General features: G+C 36.4%; 1 protein-coding gene across 9 annotated transcripts in view; it reads left to right on the top strand.

Moving 5' to 3' along the window:
- The window catches only part of nkx2.2a (NK2 homeobox 2a), a 35296-nt gene extending 11438 nt beyond the window's left edge, over nucleotides 1–23858 (top strand). For 4 of the 9 annotated variants that reach the window (XM_060879801.1, XM_060879798.1, XM_060879794.1 and 1 more), the window contains 5 exons: nucleotides 10911–11235; nucleotides 12910–13192; nucleotides 13322–13401; nucleotides 21744–22058; nucleotides 22676–23858. In XM_060879801.1, the coding sequence (XP_060735784.1) occupies nucleotides 21803–22058; nucleotides 22676–23226 (807 nt within the window). In that variant the 5' untranslated portion in view covers nucleotides 10911–11235; nucleotides 12910–13192; nucleotides 13322–13401; nucleotides 21744–21802 and the 3' untranslated portion in view covers nucleotides 23227–23858. Of the gene's footprint in view, nucleotides 1–10910; nucleotides 11236–12909; nucleotides 13193–13321; nucleotides 13402–16386; nucleotides 16655–21465; nucleotides 22059–22675 lie in introns of those variants that run through there. The other 5 variants (XM_060879803.1, XM_060879802.1, XM_060879800.1 and 2 more) reach the window with 4 other exon arrangements.
- The last annotated feature ends 337 nt before the right edge of the window (nucleotides 23859–24195 follow it).

Genomic DNA, 24195 nt, shown 5'->3' with positions numbered 1-24195 from the left:
AAATCTTTGGACTAAAACAAATAATAAAAAAAATGGACTGCTTAATTACAAGTAAAGGTAAAATGCAATACAGCTAAGAATTGACTGGCGATTGAAGTTAAATTTCCTCTAAATGAGCCCCACATTTCTTGGCCTTTCTTCCCCTGTCACATTAATTTCAGGTGAAAGCAATAGAAGTGGGATGACATTGGTGAAGCAATAGTGAAAATAATCTTATTGTGATGTCAGATCTTAAAGAATCCACAGAACAGGATAAAATGTTTGTATCTTATCATCATACGACAAACCAAAATTTCCTTATCTTAAAATTTTTTTCTACTGAGGTTGTAGACATTTGTATTTTCCATTCCATTAAAATGAATGTTAGGTTTTTTATTTGCTCATCTCTGCTTTTGAATAGATATTTTGATGCTTGGGGTTTTACAGTTAAGCCAAACGGGACACAAAAAAATCATCCTCTTCTATTTTACAACTTATATTTTATAAATAAAATGTGAATGTATGCTGCAACAAGACACAAATCCATAAAATAAAATATAATGTTGTAGCTTGTACTTGAAAATGAAGGAATTTCAATCAAACTCCCTAAATTACTTCATCTATTAAAGCTACAGCATGCAAACTTTTCCACTCAACTATATACAGGTAGAGAGCACAGGGTTGGTCAGTCAGACATATTAAATAAACTTTTGGCACTGTAATTAAATTGTGTCAGTTTAGTAATATTAAAAGGTTAGTTGATGATAAGCAAAGGGTCCATATTTTTGTTATTCCTCATGAATTATTTTAGAAACATTTATTAACTTTAATGTAAATGATCTGAAGTAATTCACTTAAAATATTAAACTAATGTAATTTATCAATGTTTATAAGGAGCTATATTATGATGTTTAGGAAGAAATACCTTAGCTTTTGCAAGGTTGTAACTTTTGCAAGGTTAACTTTCTTAAGGTTAAGAAGCATTACCAAAGCATTACCTCTGAGTCCAGTGTGTAAACAGAGGAACATACAATACAACTTCTTCTTGAACAAATACACCATCTTCTGGACATGACTGGAAGCAACACGTTCACTATGAAATGAAGAATTCTGAATACAGAAGCTTGAGCACAAGAAAAAACCTGAACCTTGCTACAATCTGTAACACTTCTCAAAAAATTAAGGGAACACTTAATCATCACAGTAAAACTCGAATCCTAACTTCAAGGATATCAATCTGTTCAGTTTGGAAGCATAACTGACTGTGAATCAGTTTCACCTGCTTTGGTGCAAATGAGAGTGGCAACAGATACACTGTAGAGGCAACAGCAAGACAAGCCCAAAAAATGGAATTGTTTTGCAGTTGGGCTGCAGGAGGAAGCACCTGCAACCCTAAATGGCTGCACAGGTAGTCCAGCTCCTGTAGAATGGCATATCTATACATGCCTTTGCAAGGAGGTTTGATGTGTCCCCCAGCTCAGCCAATATTAGAACTTATGATGGTGCAGTGGGTGCGTTCCTTCTGGTGCATGGCAATGCAGGCATTATGTGGCAAGAGTGTGTAGGCAGTTTCTGGATGACAAAGTCTTTGATGCTTTTGACTGCCCTTATGCTCAAAACCTGATTCCAATGAAAACCTTTAGGACGTTTTATTTCTGAGTGCTGTCTGATCCAGTTCTGAGAGGAGATGCTCTAGGAAACCCTCCACCATTTAAATAAAAAAGAGGACTATTCAAAAGTTATGGGCCAGTATCTTAAATAATGAAACAACTATATTTGTTAAAAACACTTACAAACTTTTCTTGTATCAATAGAATGTGCTCCTTCGCTATGATGTTAAGATGGAGTCAGAAATAAAATGGTTGCTCTTGCATGTCGCTAATTTCATACGTCTATTATTATAGGCAAATAAAGTTCTCATAATGTGACCTCTGCCATGTGTTGACACAAAAACACTTAGATTCAAACATAAATTATTGTAAATAAATAATAAACAATGCAATAAATAAATAGAAATAAAATACCTTAATAAATGTTTTATTTAAATTTAACATAATCTGCAAATAATTTGGCAGAAATGAGACATTACTTTCAAACCAGAGCTATTTGGAAAAAATTGCTTAATTCCTATTGGTTAATCCTGTTTATTCCATAGTAAAATAAGTCAATAAAATGTAATAATAGGAAATAGATAAAGCGTTTGTATCATGTCTAAGGTAGTTACATTTCACATTTTAGAGCAATTGCTGCTCAAAAGTTATTTGACATGGATATATAATATATATTAAATACAATGTGCGGAATATTAAAAATCCATAAAGAAATGGTTTTAGAAATGGTTCCAATTTGTTGACTTATAACAACTCTACATTTCACACAGTTACAGTATGAGCCTTCAACACTCGTGACTTAAAGCTTGCTGTTTAACATTGTAGTTTACAACATGCTAATTGTAAAGGCTGTGTCACATTTCACACGAAAAAAAAGTTTTTTGTCTTTATTTTACCATTATAAAAAGTAATTTACTAATTTTAGAAAAGAATACAGTTGTTTATCCTACTTATCCTACTATCCTTATATGTATCCTACTATAAGTTATAGCGAGACAGGATTTGTTAATGTATCTTCTCCCAAAAATAAATGATCTTCATTGTGAATAATTACAACACTGTGTAATGCTTTTTCAATTATTAATCATTTTGTTTTTGTAATTTCACCCTGACTGAAGCTGAATCCTTCACAACTCTAAAACAATAATCTTTTAACATGCACGGCACGAGTAATGCCCGAATGTAGGTTTATACAAAAACAAAGGACACTGGGCTACTTGTTCTTGGTTATGGCACAGAAGAAGCAAAAAGAAAGTGAAATCCCAGCCAAACTATGGTGTTGTGTTTAGGATAATAGACAGACAGACGTAAATGTCCTATAAGATTTCAGCCTCTCTCATGTTTATTCTGCACTGGCTTTTGCAGGTTTATGTGTAGATCACTATCAGAAAGTAGAACTGTCATGGATTTGTCAGAGTCAACCCATGTTATGAGTTTATCATTGTGGACACTGGAAACAGCTTTTGTGTTTTGAAAATACTGTGCATAAATTTATGTGTGATTGTTATCTCCCTCGACAAATAATTTGTCTTATCTACCAACAGAAATTCAAAACAATGTTAATAGTTTGCACCCTTGGGTGAACGTAACTTTTCATGAAACAACATTGTCAGTTATTAGCCAAAACCTTTTCTGCTAAATGTTCAAGCAGTGTGGGAGACTGACACTCCCATGTTACTTGTTACATTAATATGCATTATGGCTGAATCAAAATGCACAAAAAGGGCTAGTTGTCATTTTGCTAGCAAGTATCAGTCTTCAGATGAAAGTGGAAAAAAAAAGCTCATTTATATATAATTTTTCTCAGTTGTTAGAAAAGAATGTTAAAGTATACAGGGGTTAATAACAAAGTTCAAACTTTTCCTCTGCTCATACTCTGTAATGTCTAAGATTTCTTTCCGCCACCAGCAGCTGGCAGTGCAGGCTAGGTAGTTGGGTTGCATCAAATCAACATTGTTTTGTGAGAAGAGTTAGAAAATGGAACTGACCTTCATGCTGTGTTCTGTATATGGAATTGGTTCTTCACTGTATAGTTGTGTACACCCTTAATAAATGCATCTATCTCTATCAAAACATTCACAAGGCCATGCTTGCAAAAGGTGGAAAGGAAGAAATGCCCAACAGTGCCTGACATGGACAGTGGTCGATGTGGAGAGGAATTACATGTACTGAACATCCACCAAACATTTGTTTCCTTTTAAGCTAATGCTAGCAGCTCAAAGAATCTGAATTATTTTAGATCTTTTATTTTGTCGACAAATTGTGTTTATTAACTTAGCTCCTTACATTGCCATTGTCAGTCAGCAACATAACATTCACTGTAGGCCTACATTTGTGGGTTAGGACATAGAATGTGGTTAATAGATGATCAAACCACAGCAGAAATCTGTTACACTTGTGAATGTAGACCTCAATCTGACGACTTTGTAGATTTGCCATGTCTGTGATTAACCATGGTGTGGCAGTCTTTTCCCGTTCTTTTCCAAAGACTGCAAGGTGCATGGTGAATCATGAACTGTTTAGAAGTTTATAAAATCTAATTCAGACATGCATTGTCTTATCTCTGATTTTAAACATTGCTGTTTGACTGAAATGAACTTCTCAACTCTTTTGCTTTTTAAGCAGTCCATTTTTGCATTGCTATTTCCTTTGCCATTCTGTATTAACCATTCTTTATATATTTTTTCTATCAAGCCATTTAAGTTATTTATGTTCATTGCTTGCAATCATTTACATTATGTTAGGCAGTGTTTTTGAGATGCAAAGTAAATGTAGTTCACCAAACACCAAATATTTTAGGAATTTGTGTTGTAGCAGGTTGTCTCCACTAAAGTCATTGTGGGAAAAAGCATAGAGGTTGTGTGTTTGTAATAAAGTTCATAGAGGTTTTGCCTTGCTCATCACCACTTGCTCTACCTCGTCCTCTTCACTTTGAGAGTTAAACCAATCTGATCACGTCGAGCCTCTACACACCTAATTTCATTTCAGTTGTGCACGGCTAGAAGCAAGACAAGGTCTGCTATCTGGCCTCATCTTGACAGACAATTGTATTTACTATTTTCTTTTCCACAATCCAATAAACGGGAGACCGTTATTGCATCAGATTAAATGAAAAACTGTTTAATGATTCCACTTTATAACTCTAGAGCAAATAATACCTCCTTTAAGGGCTGACAGGAGATGATAAATGGGACCTCATATAAAACATATTCAGAGTGAAGAATGGCTAGAGATGAATTGCACGCTGATACAAATCTCTGATAAGGAAAAAACCTAAGAGCCACTAGAAGACTTAATAATGTATTGTTTATTTTGAAGTGAATATTCCCAGTTAATAAAAGTGTGCAAATAAAAATATAAAATATATATTTGTTGCAGTATAATGGACCAGTTCTTTGAGTGATAGCAACAGTTGTTGGACACTACCCTGTGTACATCCACCATTGATGTATGACTGTGAGTGAAGACAGATGCATTCACGTGATTTAATGAGAAAGCAATTGCCAGTGCATCATCAATCAATTGCTGATGTTTTCCTCGGTGCTTGTCACAATGTTAACTGTGCCAAATCTGTGGCCTCCATGTGGGGCTTAAGTATTGCTGAAATAATTGAGTTTATTACATATGGTTATAAATAGACTACATTAGTTCTTTATATATAGTTCTTTACCAGAAATGTATTTTCATAACCAACATATTTTTCTTGGGTCTGTGTCAACATTTAAAAACATTGAATGCAGCACAGCAAAAGAAATATATCATAAAATAGTTTTAAGGCTTTTGTTTGTGAACTTTTCTTAAGTTGTAGAAGAACTAAAGCAAAAATTTAAATGAAATTGTCCGTACCTAAAGTGTATTGCAGTAAATTCCACAGAGCTTTCTAGGCTTTCACCTTTTTTTCTTTTTCTTTTTGGGGGCCATATACAACAATGGAACTGTTGGCGCTGGATAACATCAGGTGGCTTCACTGCTGGAGAGCCATGTCTGCCATTTTGTTGTCAAGGGCAACCTACGTTCATCTCTAGGACAAGTGATAATCTACAAATTTGAATGATAAAAGTGGTTTAATGAGAAAATGCTAATGTGGGACTGTTTGATGAAGAAACAAGAGAGGAGGACCACTTTTTCTTTGATACCTGGGTGCCAGATATGGATGGCAGTATTGTGAAGAGAAGCAAGCAGCTGGGTCTGCAGGGACAGAAGAGACATGGAGGGCAAGTGTCCCTACCTGACATGAATGAGACCCTGCATAACCCTGAATAAGAGGCAATTAAAAGTAAAGAACCAGAGGTTACAATGTTCTGTTTCTGATTGCTGGGGATGTCAGGTGGTGGCACTGTGGTTAAAAAGCATTTAAAAATAAGAATTGTGGGAGGTACAGTATTAAAAATCTGTTTCTTTTTAGTCAGGATCGATTATAAGCCTGAATGTTTATGATAAATCATCTCCATGGTCTTGAGTTGAGATTTAGCAGATTAAATAGGTTCGTAAAGATTACCCACAGCTACTTTTGAAAATACATAGGGTACTCTACTGTTTACTTGAGACATTTTTTCTATGAACATCTACAGAATGGAATATTTTCGTATGGTTGCATAATTAATTAAAAAGAAACTAATGTGTATTAGTAGATTTCTTTGGTGTGTGCCCTATTCTACGTGAAGAGGCAGCTTCACCACCCCCACCAGCAATCCTTGAGATGTCATACATGATAATTGCTTGACACCTCAATTGTTGCCTAGAACAAGAGTTGGGCCCTTCATGGCCACTCCGCTACATCCTAGCAACACGCAGTGGGCTCTTCTCTGGATACTTATAGTCCTCACCCAACACAAGCCTTACTCACCCCACCCAAAGCTCCCTAGAAACAATCCCACTCAGTGCTTGTAGAAGACCTCTGGTCAGTGCTTGAGGATCAAGGTCCTGAATAGGCCTTGCCCTGCCTATTGTCCATCGGCACCTTTTTATGTACACAGCTTTTACTTTGTGTGTTTTCTTCACCTTAATTGCAGCTCCTTCGTCAGTCCTTATTGAGGTACATGTGGGACTGTTTTTAATTCCCAATCTCACCCGATACTGCAGAACATTTGACCAATCCTGGCCACTGTTTTCACCTGCCTGTGATATATTCTAACAAACTTAAATGCTTTTATTTCCCAAATTATAAGTAATTTATTAAGTGAATCCATGGAAACCCAGATCAGTATTAAGCATTCACTGCATGTTTGAACAAAAATGGTAATTATGCCACATCCAGTGCACTCCCATGGTGACATGGTGATCAACAAGGTTTTTCTTTGTCCCACAAGATTCATATGTGGACAGTCTGCATTAAAGTAATAAGTCTGGATTAATCTATAAGTCAACTTATAGTTCTGATAAACCTCAGAAGATGAATTTACCTTTAACTGAGGTGTTCTAGACCCTCTATCATTAGAGACTAGAGACTTCTATTTATTAGAGAGAGCGATAGAACTGACATTCATTTGGTTGAACTGACATTTTTATCCTAAATGATATAAGAAAGGATGCACCAAAAGCTAAGATTGGAACTTTAGTCTGTGTGAGAACATTGCTTGTGAAAGTATGATAGAATCCCTCAAGCTCTTCCATTGCTTAGTGCAGTTTTTTATGCAATATGTATGGCAACTACACCAACAACATAATCACTTTCTTGAAAATAACTTAAAAAAGAACTTTTTAAGCACCCTTTTAAAATGGGTTTGCTTTGATGGCCAGGGCTGAAAGGAATTGTACAGAACACTAGGGTCCTCAATGTGGACAATACTGCAGTGTAGATGACTGTTGAGAAGCAGCTGCAGTGATTCTATATGTTGCTGTCTGACAATTCTGTGATTTAAAGATATTGAACCTTAAAGTTTTGACCCTCATTAAGGTCAAAGCAGATTTTACATGGTATATGCACACTGTTTTCATTTATTATATGAAGTCACTGATCAAATAGAACCTTATAACTCTACAGTCTCAATCAGTCATATAAAATCATGTCAAATGATCATCTGGCTGAGAAACTCGATTAATAAATCAAGTTAAGGCAATCAGAATACATTTTATATCACATGACACAGATGAAATTTAGGTGTTAAGTTAGTACTCAATTGATGCAGCACATATCACCCTTCCTGAAAGAAACCCTTCTGTTCTCCTGTCCACATGGAAAATCATGAAAAAGAAACCCTAAATTAGGGGTGTAGTTTGCAGCTCTCCAAACCTAACCCAGTGAACACTGCCTGTCATGAGACTCACCTTACTTTTATAATATTTGTCCATTTTAAGTAAAAGATGAAGAGTCCATGTTCTGTGTATTTAAGTTATTATAAGACATTATTTAAGTCTTTCAAAACATGTTTTTCTAAAGGTTTAGGGTATATGACTTTTATTCTGCTTTAAGTAGGAAAAGCATTTGAAAACAGAATGCAAGTTATGGCATACTTTATTTTAATTTATTCTACATATTTAAATTATGTATGTTTCACCATTAAGGATTAAAAACAAACTTAACTTGTATTCTGGATGGAATTATATGTCAGGTTTCAACAGGAACGTCTTGTCTTGCCATCACTGTTGCTATATCACATATCAGTACTGTAAATAACCAATACTATGGGTAAATAAATATAAGTGGTGTTTCACACAGATCTGGAATATAGTTGGGAAAGCATGTGGCACCAATTCAATGCATACAATCTGCACCATGCATAGAAATGCAGTGATAGTGTCTCAGTGACAATAGTTTTGTTGTTTGGGCCAAAATGACTGGTTTACACATAGTGAGCAGCAGATGAAAAAGAAACATTGATGAGAGAGGTCAGAGGAGAACGGACAGACTGGTCTGAACTGACAAGAAGGCTGCTGTCAGTTAAACAAGCACTCTTTAAAAATATGGTAGGCAGAAAAGCATCTCAAAATATGCATGCTAATCCTTGAGGTAGAGAAACTTGATAGGCTACAATTGGGTTCTACTCATTCTAGCCTGAACTGGAATCTGAGGCTAGAGTTAACGGAGGCTCACCAAAACTAGAAAATTGGAAAAAGACCATGCAATGTGTCTTATCGCCTGCATTAGTCCAAGCACAATAGGGTTTGCTGCCACTTCCCACACTCTCAGCACTCTCTCTCTTTTCCCCCCAGTTTAATCTACCACACTGTCTGCAGAACAGAGACAGCTCATGAATCATACAGACTTCCCAAACAGGAGCATGTTACTGTAAGAAATATTGCCCTAGAATTAAAACATCTTCTATAATTTTATTAAATATAAAGGTGTGTATTGCAAGCATTTCCTCACAAATCATTCAAAAGCACAAAAATTAAACAGGTAGGCATCTGAAAAGGCTTTCAATTTGTTGTCACGTGTCACTGGTAACATGAAATTAATATTAATTTTAGTTACCTTTATCTGTTACTTCAAATGTGTTTTTTGACTACATTGCATTGTTGAATGGAAACTAACAAGGAAAAAAATCAGTGAACTATTTGCTTTATCAAAGAAATTCAGCGTATCAGTCTAGGTTAATAAATCAATCTAGATGTTTATAACCAATCTTATTATATTATAGGTGATAGACTCTATCAGCTATAATGTCTAACTAACAAACACATTATCATCTACGCATTAAAGGGAAGGAAAATGCAGTAGAAATGTCTGTTTTTTTGTATATAGTCTTTGTTGTCTCTGAACAAACTAATAAGTAATATTAAAATAAAATGAGCTTTTAAGATCTCATCAGTATACCTGTGCACACTGAGACATGCTGCAAAGCTGTAAAAAATTTGATGCAGCACTAAAGTATTAACTGCTGATGGTGAATTATCACTTCATCTACTTATCTAATGCTATCAGTAGAGGTAGCTGCTGTTAGCTTGCACTAATAAATGCCTAGCCATGGTAACACAAATCAGAGAAGATACTGTAGAAGTATGGAATAAATATCCTTATATTTGCTGTTTAGGGATACTGATGTGGATAATGGCTAGACAACTTACTAGTATTAGCAAGTAAGCTAGCAGTCAATAGAAGTTATTCCAAAAGAAATGACTCTCTGTATAGTTGTAAATTAGTTTCATGAAAGTAAAATGTTAGTAGCTAAAAACCTACACCTACATTAAAAATAATAATAATAATAATAATAATAATAATAATAATAATAATAATAATAATAATAATAATAATACATTTATAGGAAGCTCAATCTCCTCCATAATGGGAAACTCCCTAACTTTACTCAGTAGCAAATTTTCTGTGTGTGACCTGTGTTTTCCTAAATAATTAGTAAGATTATGGTTATTTATCAGTATGTTTAGCGTTACTAATTATTTTGAAGTTGGTCAAACAGAACATACAGACAAGGAATCCATTTGAAGCTGCCTATATTAATAGGAAGATGCATGCAACAGTATATGAATATGAGAAATGGATAAAAAGCTAGAAGCAGCACCACAGCCCCAGTATATGTTTTTGCATCTGATGATCCTCACTTTCAGAAGCTTCGTATAGTGTGAGCTGTTTTTCAAACAAAGCAGTTGTATAAGAGCTTTAATGTCAAGTATGATTTCCAGCTATAAGTGCAGCAAAACAGTTTTCTTGACTATTGACACTATACAAGCAAGTGGGACATGTGGGGAGGGGGAACCAGTCACTGTGTATACAGTAGTGTTTAAAGTAAATGCTACATTATGTGTGAAGGACCATATCCTCTCTTTTTATCATTTCAACAATGACTTTCTAAGTACCTGCCAAACCACTGTTTAGTAAGAGAACATATAATTATCTTTTGTTTACTTTAATAAGAAGACCTAGAAGTGCCTGCACATTACGCATATGCACACACTCATGCACTAGAAATAAACCTAAAACCAGCAAGAATTATATTATCCCATTCATGAGCTGTAATTAAAACATTAGTAATTAATTGCCCTTAACTAACCCAAATGCTATGCAAATGTGGGTGACTCAGAGAGATGCGCAACAAAAGACTTTTTTCCCCTCCTGCTTGCTGGCAATTTAAGGTTCACCTCTGAAAATGTTGTTTAGAATGTGATGTGATGGTGCTGTTTTATTTCAAGAGGTACTTATCTCAAAGTCAACATCTTACTTCTGTTTTCCCTGATGCCATGCTTCGCCACCTTTATTAGATGGTAGCCTGGCAACCACAAGAGTGTGGCTTTAGCAAATGGCTGAATTTGGGATGTGACTGACCTGACGTAGCCCACCAGCCCTGACCTTCACAGCCATTTTGGTTTGCTTTTTTCTCCATGCCCTGGAAGGTGTCAGTGATAAATATTACCTTTTTTCGGCAGGTGTGACCACATGGAGAGGCCCATCGCACCAAGGGGGTCACAAACCCATGCCATTACCCCCATTTATTCCAATAATGGCCCATTACATGTCACCCATTGAAAATGTGTCTATTTGTGGTCTGTGAGAAATAAAGACAATAATTAACTGTGAGACGTGGCACTGCATACAGTACTTTTACTGTACTTGGGTTGAGCAGTGTTCCCTGCACCCAGTGAGTCTTCAACCACTAGATGGCAGCAAAGGCAAGAGCCAAACAGGAGGCCAAGCAATTGTCTTTCTGGTGTTACGTCCTGCTAGAATCACTTTGCTTCTCATGCATTTTTTGTGAGTATGAAGCCTTAAAATTATGACCTGAGATTATGTTATATGTTCAGGCTACAACCTAAAAATGCAAGATTAATAAATAAATCAGAGCTAGCTTGTCTAATAATACAAATAATTCTTACTTATTTGTGTTGGGGCAAGTTTTCAACATAGGACAGTGTTCTTCTTCAACTTTCAATATTATTCAGACTGTTTAAATAATAGACATGATGACTAAAATACAATGGCATTAATACTAGAATGACATTTAAATGTTCCCTGGCCTGTTCTTACTTTCTATATTATTATCAGACCAATCTGATTTTGCACATGCTTTAAAGAAATATAAGAATAATATAATCACATGTCTATGCTATAACTACTTGATGCACTTCATAGTGTAAATAATATGTGTATTTTGTAAATATTACATTGTGCTGCTGTGTAGTGTCATTAGGCTGATTGGCATGTAAACGCCCCAAAGCTTTTGTTTTTGTTTCATTTTATTAATTAAATATAAATTGTGCTTTGCTCCATGTCAAATGACATAATTGGATAGGATTTTTTGCCTTCATTGTGGAGACATGTTTATATGAATTGTAAAAAAAGAGATGGCCAATTAAGGTTGCTTGAAGATGAGTTCTTCATAGGTCCTTTACATTTTATTCTTCAATTGATATCACCTTATAAAAGCACCCTTTCAGTATTGAAGAATGGACAGCAAATTTGATTCCCTTCACAGATGGACTTCAATCTATCATCACAAATTGTCATCTTGACCGCTTTAGATGAAAGTTTTCCCCTCTCCACAAAACGTGCTAATTGCCATCATAGTCCAATATAAAGCATATATCTACTGCACAATTATCCTGAAATTTGTCTGCCCATCTGTAGAAGACACATTGAATTTCTTGCTCTTCTTCTCAGCTTTTATTTTCGATGTGTTAATTAAGAGGCTTCAGAAAAAGCAGATGGGTAATGTGCGTCTTTCTGGGGTGATGTCTAGTTCAAGGTGAGTGTTACAACCATTTCAAAATTGTGGTCTTGTCTCTTTGTATGGCCGGCCTACCTGGAGTAGAACACTAGCTCAACCTCAATTTAAAAGCTAGTACACTCTGGCTGTCTAACAAGCAGACCCGACTGAGGCATACAGTACACGCACACAGGACAAATATTATTTTCACATCCTTATGAATCATAATATTTTTCTAATGGAAAGTTATTCTAATATAAACTAGTTGTCTAGTCATTCCTTATTCAGCAAAATCATGCAGAGCTAATGTTCATTGTCAGGCATGGATTATTGAGAAAATTACCAGCATCACAATCAGCGAAAGCAGCTATGATCTCTTTAAAGTGGTGTGATTCTTTGCTCATCTTAGATAGTGATCTCTAAAAATGAAATTTTAAAAGGAAGTTTGGATTATCTTTATCTTAGTCTAAATACTCTCCAGGCATTTATTCTTTGTTAGAATTGACTTTGAAACAAGACTGATATATTCAAGTACATCAGACATGGAAGTGAGTGAAATGCAATGAAAGCTCCTTTTGAAATGTGAAGTAAGCCCTTGTTATGCTTTGATGGTGTGAAGGATGGCTACTTAATATCTTCTTATTGTGCCACTTTTGCAGTGATGCCAAAAAATATATTTTTTTTTATCTGACATAAAATTATTGTGTTTTCATTTTTTATAGGATGAATCATATAGAAACAGAGCTTTCATATCTTTGGACAGCCTGTTTATTTGGACAATGGAGACACTGATATCATATTACCAGAGTAGCTGCTCACATCCTGGAGGATTGCAGATGGTGTGTGAAGGACAGATTGGCTGGTCTATGGAAGCCAATCTCTTCGTTGTTTAAGGGGAGCAGAGAAGATGTTGACTACCAAAAAAGGCCAGGGTGGATCTGATTTACAATGTGACATGGCAATGCGATTTGACATGGTATTGACACCAAGAAGTCTGACTGAAAGGTATAGCAGCCTTTGCCACGTTTACCGCATAGTAAACCACAATAAAAGTCAGTGGAACAACTTGAATACACTGACACAATTATTACTTGTAAGTTTGCAAAAACTTTTTTTCCCTCCATCATCTTTTAGGTTTGTCATATGATTGGTTCCACATGATTAACTGAGAGAGTCCAGCATTCAGGCAAGAGAGAATGCTATCTTCAGAAATGGTATGTACAGCCTATCCTGGTCACCACAACAGAAATGAAAAATGTCTAAAAGAAGCCACTGGAAGAGAACCTGTTGTAATCAGTATTCATCAATGTTAATTGTGGAATTTGGAGTTGTAGCACAACGTCATAAACAAAATTACACGTATAAACCTGTCAGTCAGTTGTTTATTTGGTATTTGGCTGATTTGAACCTTCTTGACTTCACTTGTTCTGTCTGTAGTTTGTGTGGTGAGCATGAGCTAAGTGCTGTTTAGTTTTGATTTCTACCCGACTGTGCATCAAAATTGAGCTTCTTAGGAATAATTGCAGGACACCTAATCAGTGGCTAAGACTTCCACACGTTCATATTGATTCCTCCCATCCCCCCACCCTCCTCTGGTTTAAATCACAAATAATCTGCACAAATGTGCAATCATGGAACATTTCAAGTGTTTGTCTCAATTGTTTTTAAATGAACCATTGTTCATTACTGTGAAGTTTTGGTGCAATTGCCATGCTGTAGATTCAGTTTATAATCTACTCTTCTTCAATTCAACATCAATTTAATATCTTGCTTAAAAATAAAGTCTTCCACATTGCAGTGCGTTATAATATTGCCCTGGTAAAGAACATTGAGTTTTTGTCTTAAATCTATCATTATATTGGCTTTAGGTTGATAAATTGTTATTGGTGATGTTATGCCCTATAATTATGGATGTTTTGGGCTTTATGGAATTATAAATTATTTCATAAGTTTCAGTTTTGATCATTGTGAATAGCAGACTTCTTTCTGCTTTATGTACGTGTACTTTAACAAACACTTTATGCTAGCAGCCGTCACCTGATTGACTCACTGGCATTAGAAAGGCATAGAGCCTTCTCTGGCTTTGGCCTTACCGACATTATGGCTCTTCCAGCATTAAGTTGAATTTTAAATTCACAGTTTTGTCTTGTTCACAGAGAATCAAGCCTTTCTTTTTCAATCATTGTCCAGTGTTCTGAAATTTTCTTATTCATATGACCTGGCATCTTGAAGCACCATTTAATCAGAGACGTCCTTGTATTTCAGTCAGAAGTGTAAAACGGTTCCTTTTATGTCGATATCAGTGGTCATCATGCTAACCAAAAACTAAGGTGTGAACAAGTCCCAAGATCAGGAATCTTTCTCACACTAAAATGCACAAGGCCACCCGGGTGTTAATTGAACATTTTTGCTCAGAGTGCACCCTTGGATGAGAATGCACAAAGCTCTCAGTTACGTTTGTGGTGAAGCATTCCTTCCTCATGAGTGTCTTCCTTTGAGTGGCTGATATATTGAAACTTGAACTGATAGATTAAAGAATGGCATGCCATTGGTGTCTTTATGTGCATGGTGTGCTTGTCCAGCTCATCTGAAGTGTCTCAGTCATCAGGCTTTGGGCAGGGATGAGTTCTAATAGATTGACCACAAGGGTCTATCTTCCCCATCGTCTTTCTGAAGGTCTTTTAGTTGGCCCTCTGAGTAGATTTAATGGAACTCCCACGGCACAAGAGGATTCACATGCTAGAGTGAGTGGAAAGCATTTTTGTACTGACTAGGACCTGCATGAATACATTGCAGGTCTTACCCACTACTTTAGGTTAATGTGGACTTAGAATGCTGTAATGAGGCTGTTTTATTTATTTGTATCCTCTAGTCTTAGCAGTACTCTTAAGAGGAGAGATAGTGCTGGACTAATCTTTCATTACTAAAGTGGAGACCTACAAAACCTATCAGTAATGTATTCTTCATTGACTGCTTCTTGCTTCTGCATTACTTGGCAACACCATCATTATAATAGGAGGATTCCAGACTGCACAGTAAAATTGCCCATTCAAACTGACCTCCTCAGTTAGCGAAGAAGAGAGATTAGCTCTCCATGGCTCTAATATCTCTCTGTCTCTATCTTTTTCTCTCTCTCTCTCTCTCTCTCTCTCTCTCTCTCAAACACACACACGCGCACACACGCACATGCACACACAAATTAATAAATATAGGGGATGTCGGTGTTAAGAAAAGGAACCTTATCCCATAATTTCTTTTCAACAGGGGAAAACTTATTTTAGAATAATAATGAAAAATTATCACTTTTGTTAAGTGTGAGTTCATCTGTGTTATGAGTTCAGATTATTTCCCTTAAAGGTGACGTATTTATATACAATTATATGTAACCTATTTGTAAGGCAGTAATATCTTAACGACACACACAATCCTTCAACACACACAATTATTTTTATTCAAACATAAAAACACCCAAAGAACTTGTTTTTGTTCTTTCTGACTTGCTGAAAACGCCCAGTAGGATGGAAGAAGGCCGGAGCGAGCAAATGGCATTTTGCTATCATAACTACCATAGGCCTAATATTCAAAAGTCATATCAGTACTTACTTAGTTTACATTATTATGAGTACAGCAGTTATATTACATGAAAATAAGGGACAGCAAGGTTAAATTAAGGACATTGCATGTCGATCAATTTTCATAAAAATGTTGTACAGGTTATTTAAGGTTACTCTGTTTAATTTGTATTAAACTTACAATACAATATCAGTTCATTTGTAAACACTACTTTTATCTGAAGGTTTAAACGGTGTAAAGCTTGACTTTTTAGAGCTTTTACAGTTAAAACTACAACTACTTTGACCTCGGATGTCAGCACTTGCCTCATGGTATCTTAAGTAACCTGTTTTTTTCCTCTAAATAACATGCCACATCTGCCCTTTTTACTGTACAAACCCTTGGTAACCAAACGATTTTCAAACAACATATCAGCCATATAAGCAAATGTAAATATACTTATGTAAAATAATCAGTAATAACAGGATTAATCCATAGAGTATGGAATGTTTTTTTTAATAATCTGCTATAGATTAGATGAATCCAGACACTTGTTTATAAACGACAGTTTTAAAAAACGATGATTTTGTGCCGCACACGCTAAAAGCCCGGACAGGAGGCGGCCGTGTTTGCTCTCGTGACCAATTTATTGTCGATGAACATATGGCCAATATTTTGCCTCGCGTCATTGCGGGGGAAAACAAACATGGTGCAGTATTAGCGTGGCAGCTACAGCAGAGCCACTTGGCCAGCTATGCAAACGCACTTGGACAATAAGAGGAGAGCAGCACTTGCTGGTCGGGTATAAAAAGCACATCAGGCTTATCGAGGCGTATGCACTCCTGACTTCCATTTGGAGATATTTCATTAACAGCATAGTGTCTTAACTCCACCCACCATTCCGCGAGCCGCCAGGTGAGCACTTTTACCTTTATCACGAGGCTGTTCACGAGCTAATTCTCTCTCTCTCTCTCTCTCTCTCTCTCTCTCTCTCTCTCTCTCTCCGTGTGTGTGTGTGTGTGTGTGTGTGTGTGACTGCAATGAAATATGATTGATATGTTGTGTTGTGTAGTGTCGCATGTTGCATGTTGCAGATGTATGTCTGTTAAAACGGTACAAAGTTTCTCGGTTTTTCAAGTTCTATGATTCTAGGGCGACCCCTAAACCAAAATGACAAATTGTTCACACAGGGTTCCAATTAGATCGATTTAGAATCGGATTATTCCGTGATCCCTTAAACAGACATTTTCTAGTGTGTTAGTTAAAAAGTAAACTGACCATGCAGGTCCAAAATAAAACATGATTAATAATAATAATAATAATAATAATAATAATAATAATAATAATTATTATTATTATTATTATTATTATTATTATTATTATTATTATTATTATTATTGTTATTGTTATTATTATTATTATGATTATTATTATTATTTGTATTAGTAGTAGTAGTAGTAGAATTTTGGATTTCTTGTAGTGATAGTTAAAGAAGGATTACGTTACGCAGGACAATGCGCAGTTCTGTCAGTAGAGTTCGCTGGAGTATCAGAGATGAGAGAACCGGGCCAGAGAGAAAACACTGCTATCCGTCTCACTATCTCAGGGAGAAAGAAATGCCCGATGCTTCCCGTGTAAAAGGATATCAGCTTTTTCTACTTGGCTGGATTCTAACTAAGAAACTCAGGATGAATCCAAGTATGTTAGAAATCCCTATGTGCACGAAGCAAGCATCGCTTTTTTAAAAGAAATTCAGTAATTAATTTCATACAGACTGGAAGGCATTCCCTTCAGGCATTAGGATATTGAAAACATGAGTGATTAAAATGATAATCCTTAAACCAATTTGTTTCGGGTTCGACGATAAAGGTGCCGAAGAGGAAATTTATCGCCAGAAAATTCACCGTTACAAATAAACTAGTAGTTTAACAAATAATAGGCATCTCCCCGGGCTACGGGCACTGAGCTAATCTCTTTGCGACACGTTTAATCAGGAGGCAGTCTCAGACGAATAAAAGCACAATGTCTGTAGCCAAAAGGTGCCTGGATTTCCTGAATCAAACACCAGTAAAATGCTTTACGCTACGGGGCGTTTTCTTGGGGCGATTGCTTAAATCCACACTCCACCGGGCTTAGAGCAGCATTCGGCACTTCATGGCCTTTTAATCAGTGGGAAGGCACAAGCAATCGCCCTTGTCAGTTTACACATTTGTCATGAGCACCTAAAGGGAAACGAGGTTATATTATCAAAGCCTAAATACTCGCCTGAGGCATGGAAACACACTGAAATTCAGCGATTAAAGCAAGAAAAATGATCAACCTCATTATAGGCTTCACACTTCCCTCCGGCGTCCTGACTGCATGCTGTCTGAGATTTACTTTTTAATCAGAAAGGCTATACGAAGCTCTTTTCCCGCCTCACAATGGTCTTCTCAAAATTTGGGCAGAGTCGATTTGAATTATCTACTAATTCCTGTGACATTTTTGTTGTTGCGAGAAATTAATTAGTGAGCAACCTCCCCTTTTATGCTGTTTATTTTCATTGTGCCGAATCATTTACACTAATATGCCTATAGGTATTTCTGTGCAACATGAACATTAGCAGGCATTTTATTTATTGCATCAACAAGATGGCCATTGCATTTAGCAAATCCACCTGATTTAGACGACGTGAGTTCAATATAAAGTCCAGTTGTTGCTTGACTAATATTAGAACCCTCATTAGCACTGGTACAAAATTGATTTTATTTTATGGTTAAAACGCGATTTGTATTTAAATTGTATTTATTATTAAACAGATCATGTTCTGCTGAAGTTTCTGGCGATTTGGCGTCAAAAGATTAAGAACATTTTATTGCATAATAATAATAATAATAATAATAATAATAATAATAACAACAACAGCAACAATAATAATAATAATAATAATAATAATAATAATAATAATAACAATAACAATAACAATGATAATAACAACTATTATTATTATTGTTATTATTTTTTTTTTTATATATATATATATTTTTACGATTTTTATTAACGTTATTGGTTATTAATACATTATTATTATTACTAGTACTGCTACTACTATTATTGCTACAACTAACTGTGTGTGTGTTTGTGTGTGTGTGTTTGTGTGTGTGTGTGTGTGTGTGTAAGAGAGAGAGAGAGAGAAAGTGTAAGAGAACAATAGACAAGGAATAGAAAAAAGGCGTTTATATACACACAGATTTTTTTCTGTTTCTTGTCTATTGTTCTTCTATGTTTGGTTGGAGAACAGCAGAGCAGTGTATAGAGAGTGGTAGCGATGTAAACATTGTTGAAAGCACTCATCAGGATTTACACGAGTCGAACAAATCAGCTAAATTGCGGCATGCTTCTCGGGAGTGTGTTCCCAGAGCTATACCTGTAAATGTAAACAGGTAAACACGAGGCATGGCTCTTGAAGTGAAGTATGGCCACTTAGCCTGTGCACATTTACTTCTACTTGCCGAACTCCTCCTCGCTTGAGTTGTTCAAATAAGTGAGTGGCCGCACCCCGCGCACGAGCGCTGCTTCCGTCATCCGTTAGAGCGCACAGTGAACGTGACGCAAGACTGATTTTAGGCTACCGAAATAATCTCCTGTTAAAGTCATAAATGCATTTTTCCTTTTGCATACAATTCTACCAAACAAATCTCACGAAATCATAAAAGGATAATTTACTGAACTGAAACCAGCGCTTTTTGATTCTTTAAAGTTTATTGTGAACTAGGTTATTTTTTCTACATGAGCTTCTTTTCATACTAAGCACGGTTCCTGTGTGGCTTTATTTCAGCGGCGGTGCTCAGAGTGACCTTGCGAAAGCGCTTAGTGTTCGACTTTGCTCCAGGCCCAGCCAGTTCAATGCTGCTATTGTCCTGCATATGTCGCTGCATGATTAATTTCACCAAAAACTCTGGTGAAGCATTTACATTTCAGGTAACTGATTATAGAACAAACAGAATATGCTAGAAAATGTATGCATATTGGACCATGTACTGGTAGATTTCAAAGGTTGTAAAAAAGTTATTTATTTATAGGACTATATCAGCTGAATTAAATTACTATTACAATAATAATAATAATAATAATAATAATAATAATAATAATAATAATAATAATAATAATAATTATTATTATTATTATTAGTAGTAGTAGTAGTAGTAGTAGTAGTAGTAGTAGTAGTAGTATTAATTAATTTAATTATTTATTTATTTATTTCATCAATCGTGTGTTAATAGAATTGTGTGTATGTGTGTGGAGAGAAAGAGAGAGAGAGAGAGAGAGAGAGAGAGAGAGAGAGAGAGAGAGAGAGAGAGAGAGAGAGGAGAGTGAGTGAGGGGGAAAAATTAAGGACTTTCTTTAATATCGCGAAGCGGCTCAGAAATGAATGAAGAGATAGTTCACTGAATGCAGTTGAATGCCATGACAACTAGGAACAACCTCAGATTTATTCCAAACAGTTAGAATGTATTGTACACGGGCGTCAATCATCTATTATTTTGGCCCTTAAATAAATGCAAAAACTGCGGCCGGACAAAGGCTTCCAACAGGAGCCGGACATTTGTCTACATTTCCTCCATTGTCTGCAGCTTAGCAATCGGTTTGTATTTGTGTTTGCCCGGGTTCGACCACCCAGGATGAGTAGAGAACTGGCTCAAAACGTGCAACATTGTCACCCACATCACATACGAGATAGAAGGCACACAAGCAAAAAGAAAAGAGAGACGGGAGGGGTAAAGAACGAGAGGAAAAGACACTGATCAACAATAATGCTTTGCTTTTCTGTAAGCTAGGGCAACGAAAAGGACCAGTAAGTGTGAAGCCTATTAAAAGGGAGAAAAAAGAGGAATAATTTGCCTGTTCTGTATTTGGGTTGAGCAGAATGCAAAGAGAAAAAGAAAAAGAAAAAACGTGATGTTTCAACATGAGATATGGCTTTTGATCGCTGTTGAGAGACTTTAAATTGTAAAGAGTATTTGATAAGAATTCGGAGTCATTTTATTGAGAGAATAACTGACTAATGATTGCGTTATCATCTCTGACACGGTAATAAATCAACAGCAATAATACTAATACTAATACTAATGATAATAATAATAATAATAATAATAATAATAATAATAATAATAATAATAATAATAATGCATTTCTAGGTGTTTCTGTTGCAGAGGTATTTGATGACTTAATCATGTCCAGTGAAAGCTCTTCATCTTAATCCTCAACTAAAATATTGACCTAGAAGTTTTACATATATTATCCTTTTTGCCAGCTGAAGCGATCTCAAATAGTTGAGTGTTTAAATAAACCCCAATATACGTGAAAAATGTATAGTAAAATGAACATTAAATTCCGATTTGTAAAATATGTATATTATATTCATATATATAAATATGTGTATTTTTGCTCAAACTTTTTTTTACACGGACGCTTTGCTAAAGCGCGCTTTCAAGTTGCTCTGCGCCGTGTATAAAGCTACTTGGAGGTCCTTTGTATGTAAATAGGGTGTAAAAAGGCCCTCCCCATCTTTGTAATTAATTGACACGTTATACCACTCATCATGTTGTGAAGCACCAATGGTATAGGCTCGGATCTCCCCAAAACCCACAATTTCACATCGGCAAACACTGTCTTCATCCACTTGACTCCCAAGACCCGCCCACACGTGGCCAACCTTTTGCGTTTTTAATGCTTTTTCACTGCAGGTTCATGTGTTGAGACCAACCTTATATGGACTGATCAGTCCGGTAATGGCTTATTTCCCCCTAACACCCAGCCGTGGTGCGAGTTCCATGAAGCAGAGGTAGCTCTTCACTCTTTGTGGCGCTCTTCCTGGACTTACAGAACTGATTCCTCCGCTACTTTTTCAGGCAATGCTTATCGACCGAGCCCCATGAATCGCCTTCACTGTGCTTCGTGCTGATTCTCTGCATTGATTCACCAAACCTCGCTTGTGCATTTGTGATTCTTTCCCTTTAAACAGCGGATTGCCAAAGTGGTGCAGCAACTTTCCGGCATTAACTGCATCCGCCGTCCCAGAACATGTCGTTGACCAACACAAAGACGGGTTTTTCGGTGAAGGACATTTTGGACCTCCCTGACACAAACGATGAGGAAGGATCTATCACTGGCACTGAGGAAGATACGGAGGGCTCGGAGTCGACTAAAACACCTGGAGTGCTAGTGCAAACCCCTATAGAGAATGTCCAAAACCTACCTTTAAAGAACCCTTTTTACGATAATACTGACAATCCATACACCAGGTGGCTTGCAACTACCGACACCATTCAATACTCGTGTAAGTAACGCTGAAGAATTCCAACTTTATTTCCTGTACCAGTTTTAAAAGTCCTTTTTTTGACCCAGGCCGTATTTAATGAACGTTTTCATTTGTATTTTATATATATATAATATATTATATATATATATATATATATATATATATATATATATATATATATATATATATATATATATATATATATATATCAGATTTTTTGTCAAACTCTTACAGCATGTGTGTTATTTTGTCTGCACATATTTAATGTTGCACTTGTCTTACGGCATCACGGTATTGTTAAATATGCTGCGAATTTTCTTATAAAGTGGCATGGTAAATAAAATGCAGATTGTTTTGACACAATTACCATGTATCTGTTTGCATTTTGTTCAATAACAAGTGTTACGGATAAAAGTCTATATCTATGTGCATAAAGAATCAGACCATATAGTGATGGTGAATCATTTTTCTAAGAGGTGGGGGTTGAATTTAATCGTCACTGAATATATTTATTTAGTTTTTTCATTTTCTGAAATGGTGAGCAATAGAATTGTCATTGTGTAATTAACTTACTTAACTCATATGCACATAGAAAAATTATTATATTGACTCTTATATTGAATTTTTCTACGCAGTGCATGGTCTGTCTGCAACCTCTCAGGACTCGTCCGCTAAATCTCCCGAGCCGTCTGCAGACGAGTCACCCGACAACGACAAGGAAACTTCGAGCAGCGGCAGTGACTCCGGTAAGAAGCGCAAGCGGCGAGTGCTGTTCTCCAAAGCGCAGACGTACGAGCTGGAACGTCGATTCCGACAGCAGCGCTACCTCTCAGCCCCCGAGAGGGAGCACCTGGCCAGCCTGATCCGTCTCACCCCCACTCAAGTGAAGATCTGGTTTCAGAACCATCGATACAAAATGAAGCGAGCCCGCGCGGAGAAAGGTATGGAAGTCAGCCACCTTCCTTCCCCGCGGCGTGTGGCAGTGCCCGTGTTAGTAAGGGACGGCAAACCATGCCACGCGCTTAAAACTCAGGACTTGGCGTCCACGTTTCAGGCGGGCATCCCGTTCTCTGCCTACAGCGCTCAGTCTCTGCAGCACATGCAGTATAATGCGCATTACAGCGCCGCCGCCACGCCGCACTTCCCCACGGCGCACTTGGTGCAAACGCAACAATGGACCTGGTGAAGCCGTAGTGACTTTTTTTTGATAGGGCTGCGTTTCAAAGACCTCGTTTGAGAGTTTTTTATTTTCCAACGAAAATAAAGAAAAGACTGGTTTTCGCAGCTCAACCCATTCTCGCCGTTTCATTTTGGGGGCTGATGTGTGCGCCGTGTTTACATTTGTTTTCGTTCAGAAAACCGGGTCCAGCCCTTTCTCCCAGATCCGAGAATGTTGAAGCTCTTGTGAAATTTTGTAAAATATTATTGTGTGTTGTAGAAATGTTTTTCTTTTGTCCTTCGTGTTATAAGCACGTACAAGACCACTTTATAATTATAGAAAATTTTATTTCTAGCTTTTACGATGGACCGAATATATTTATGGCCATGAATAAAACAGTGGCAACTTTTAGCTTATTTTTATTTGGTTACTTTTCTTTGTAAATATCTGTGGTAAGTGTATGCAATGCAGATATATTTGGGCGCTCACTTAGTTATGAAGACATAGATTATATTCCCTGGATGGTGGGGAAAATGGATCAACATTTATCGATAAATATCTCTATAAAATGTTGACAGCCGTTGCAAAGAGCGTTGATGAAAAATAGGCTACCCCGTTTTTTTTTATAAGACTTTTAATAAAATCCTGTGTTTCAGAAATTTCGCTTTGAATTGCGTTTGGTTTTTGACGGAAGGACGGACGGGATTCATTGCATCTTATTTTAGTTTGATCGTGATATTTGTAGCGTGACTCCTTCATGAAACAAAAGAAAAAATATAGTACTTCGCTTTTTATGGAATGGATTCTTGATCCTTTTATAGAAAGTCTACTTTCGAGCAAAGTCGCATGGGTATGTATACATTTGTTCCGCTCTGCTTTCAGAAAGGTCATTAATTGCCTCCATTTTCTGAATTTATATGTATGGTCACTTCAGCAAAAAGAAGGCTAAAGTCACTTGTGAAACGGGGTAAAAATCCACTTACTTAATATAAGAGG

The sequence above is a fragment of the Tachysurus vachellii genome, chromosome 10 (genome assembly GCF_030014155.1).
Source record: "Tachysurus vachellii isolate PV-2020 chromosome 10, HZAU_Pvac_v1, whole genome shotgun sequence".
NCBI lineage: Eukaryota > Metazoa > Chordata > Actinopteri > Siluriformes > Bagridae > Tachysurus > Tachysurus vachellii.
The sequence above is the reverse complement of the archived record's forward strand: the minus strand, read 5'-3'. Positions and strand labels throughout refer to the sequence as shown.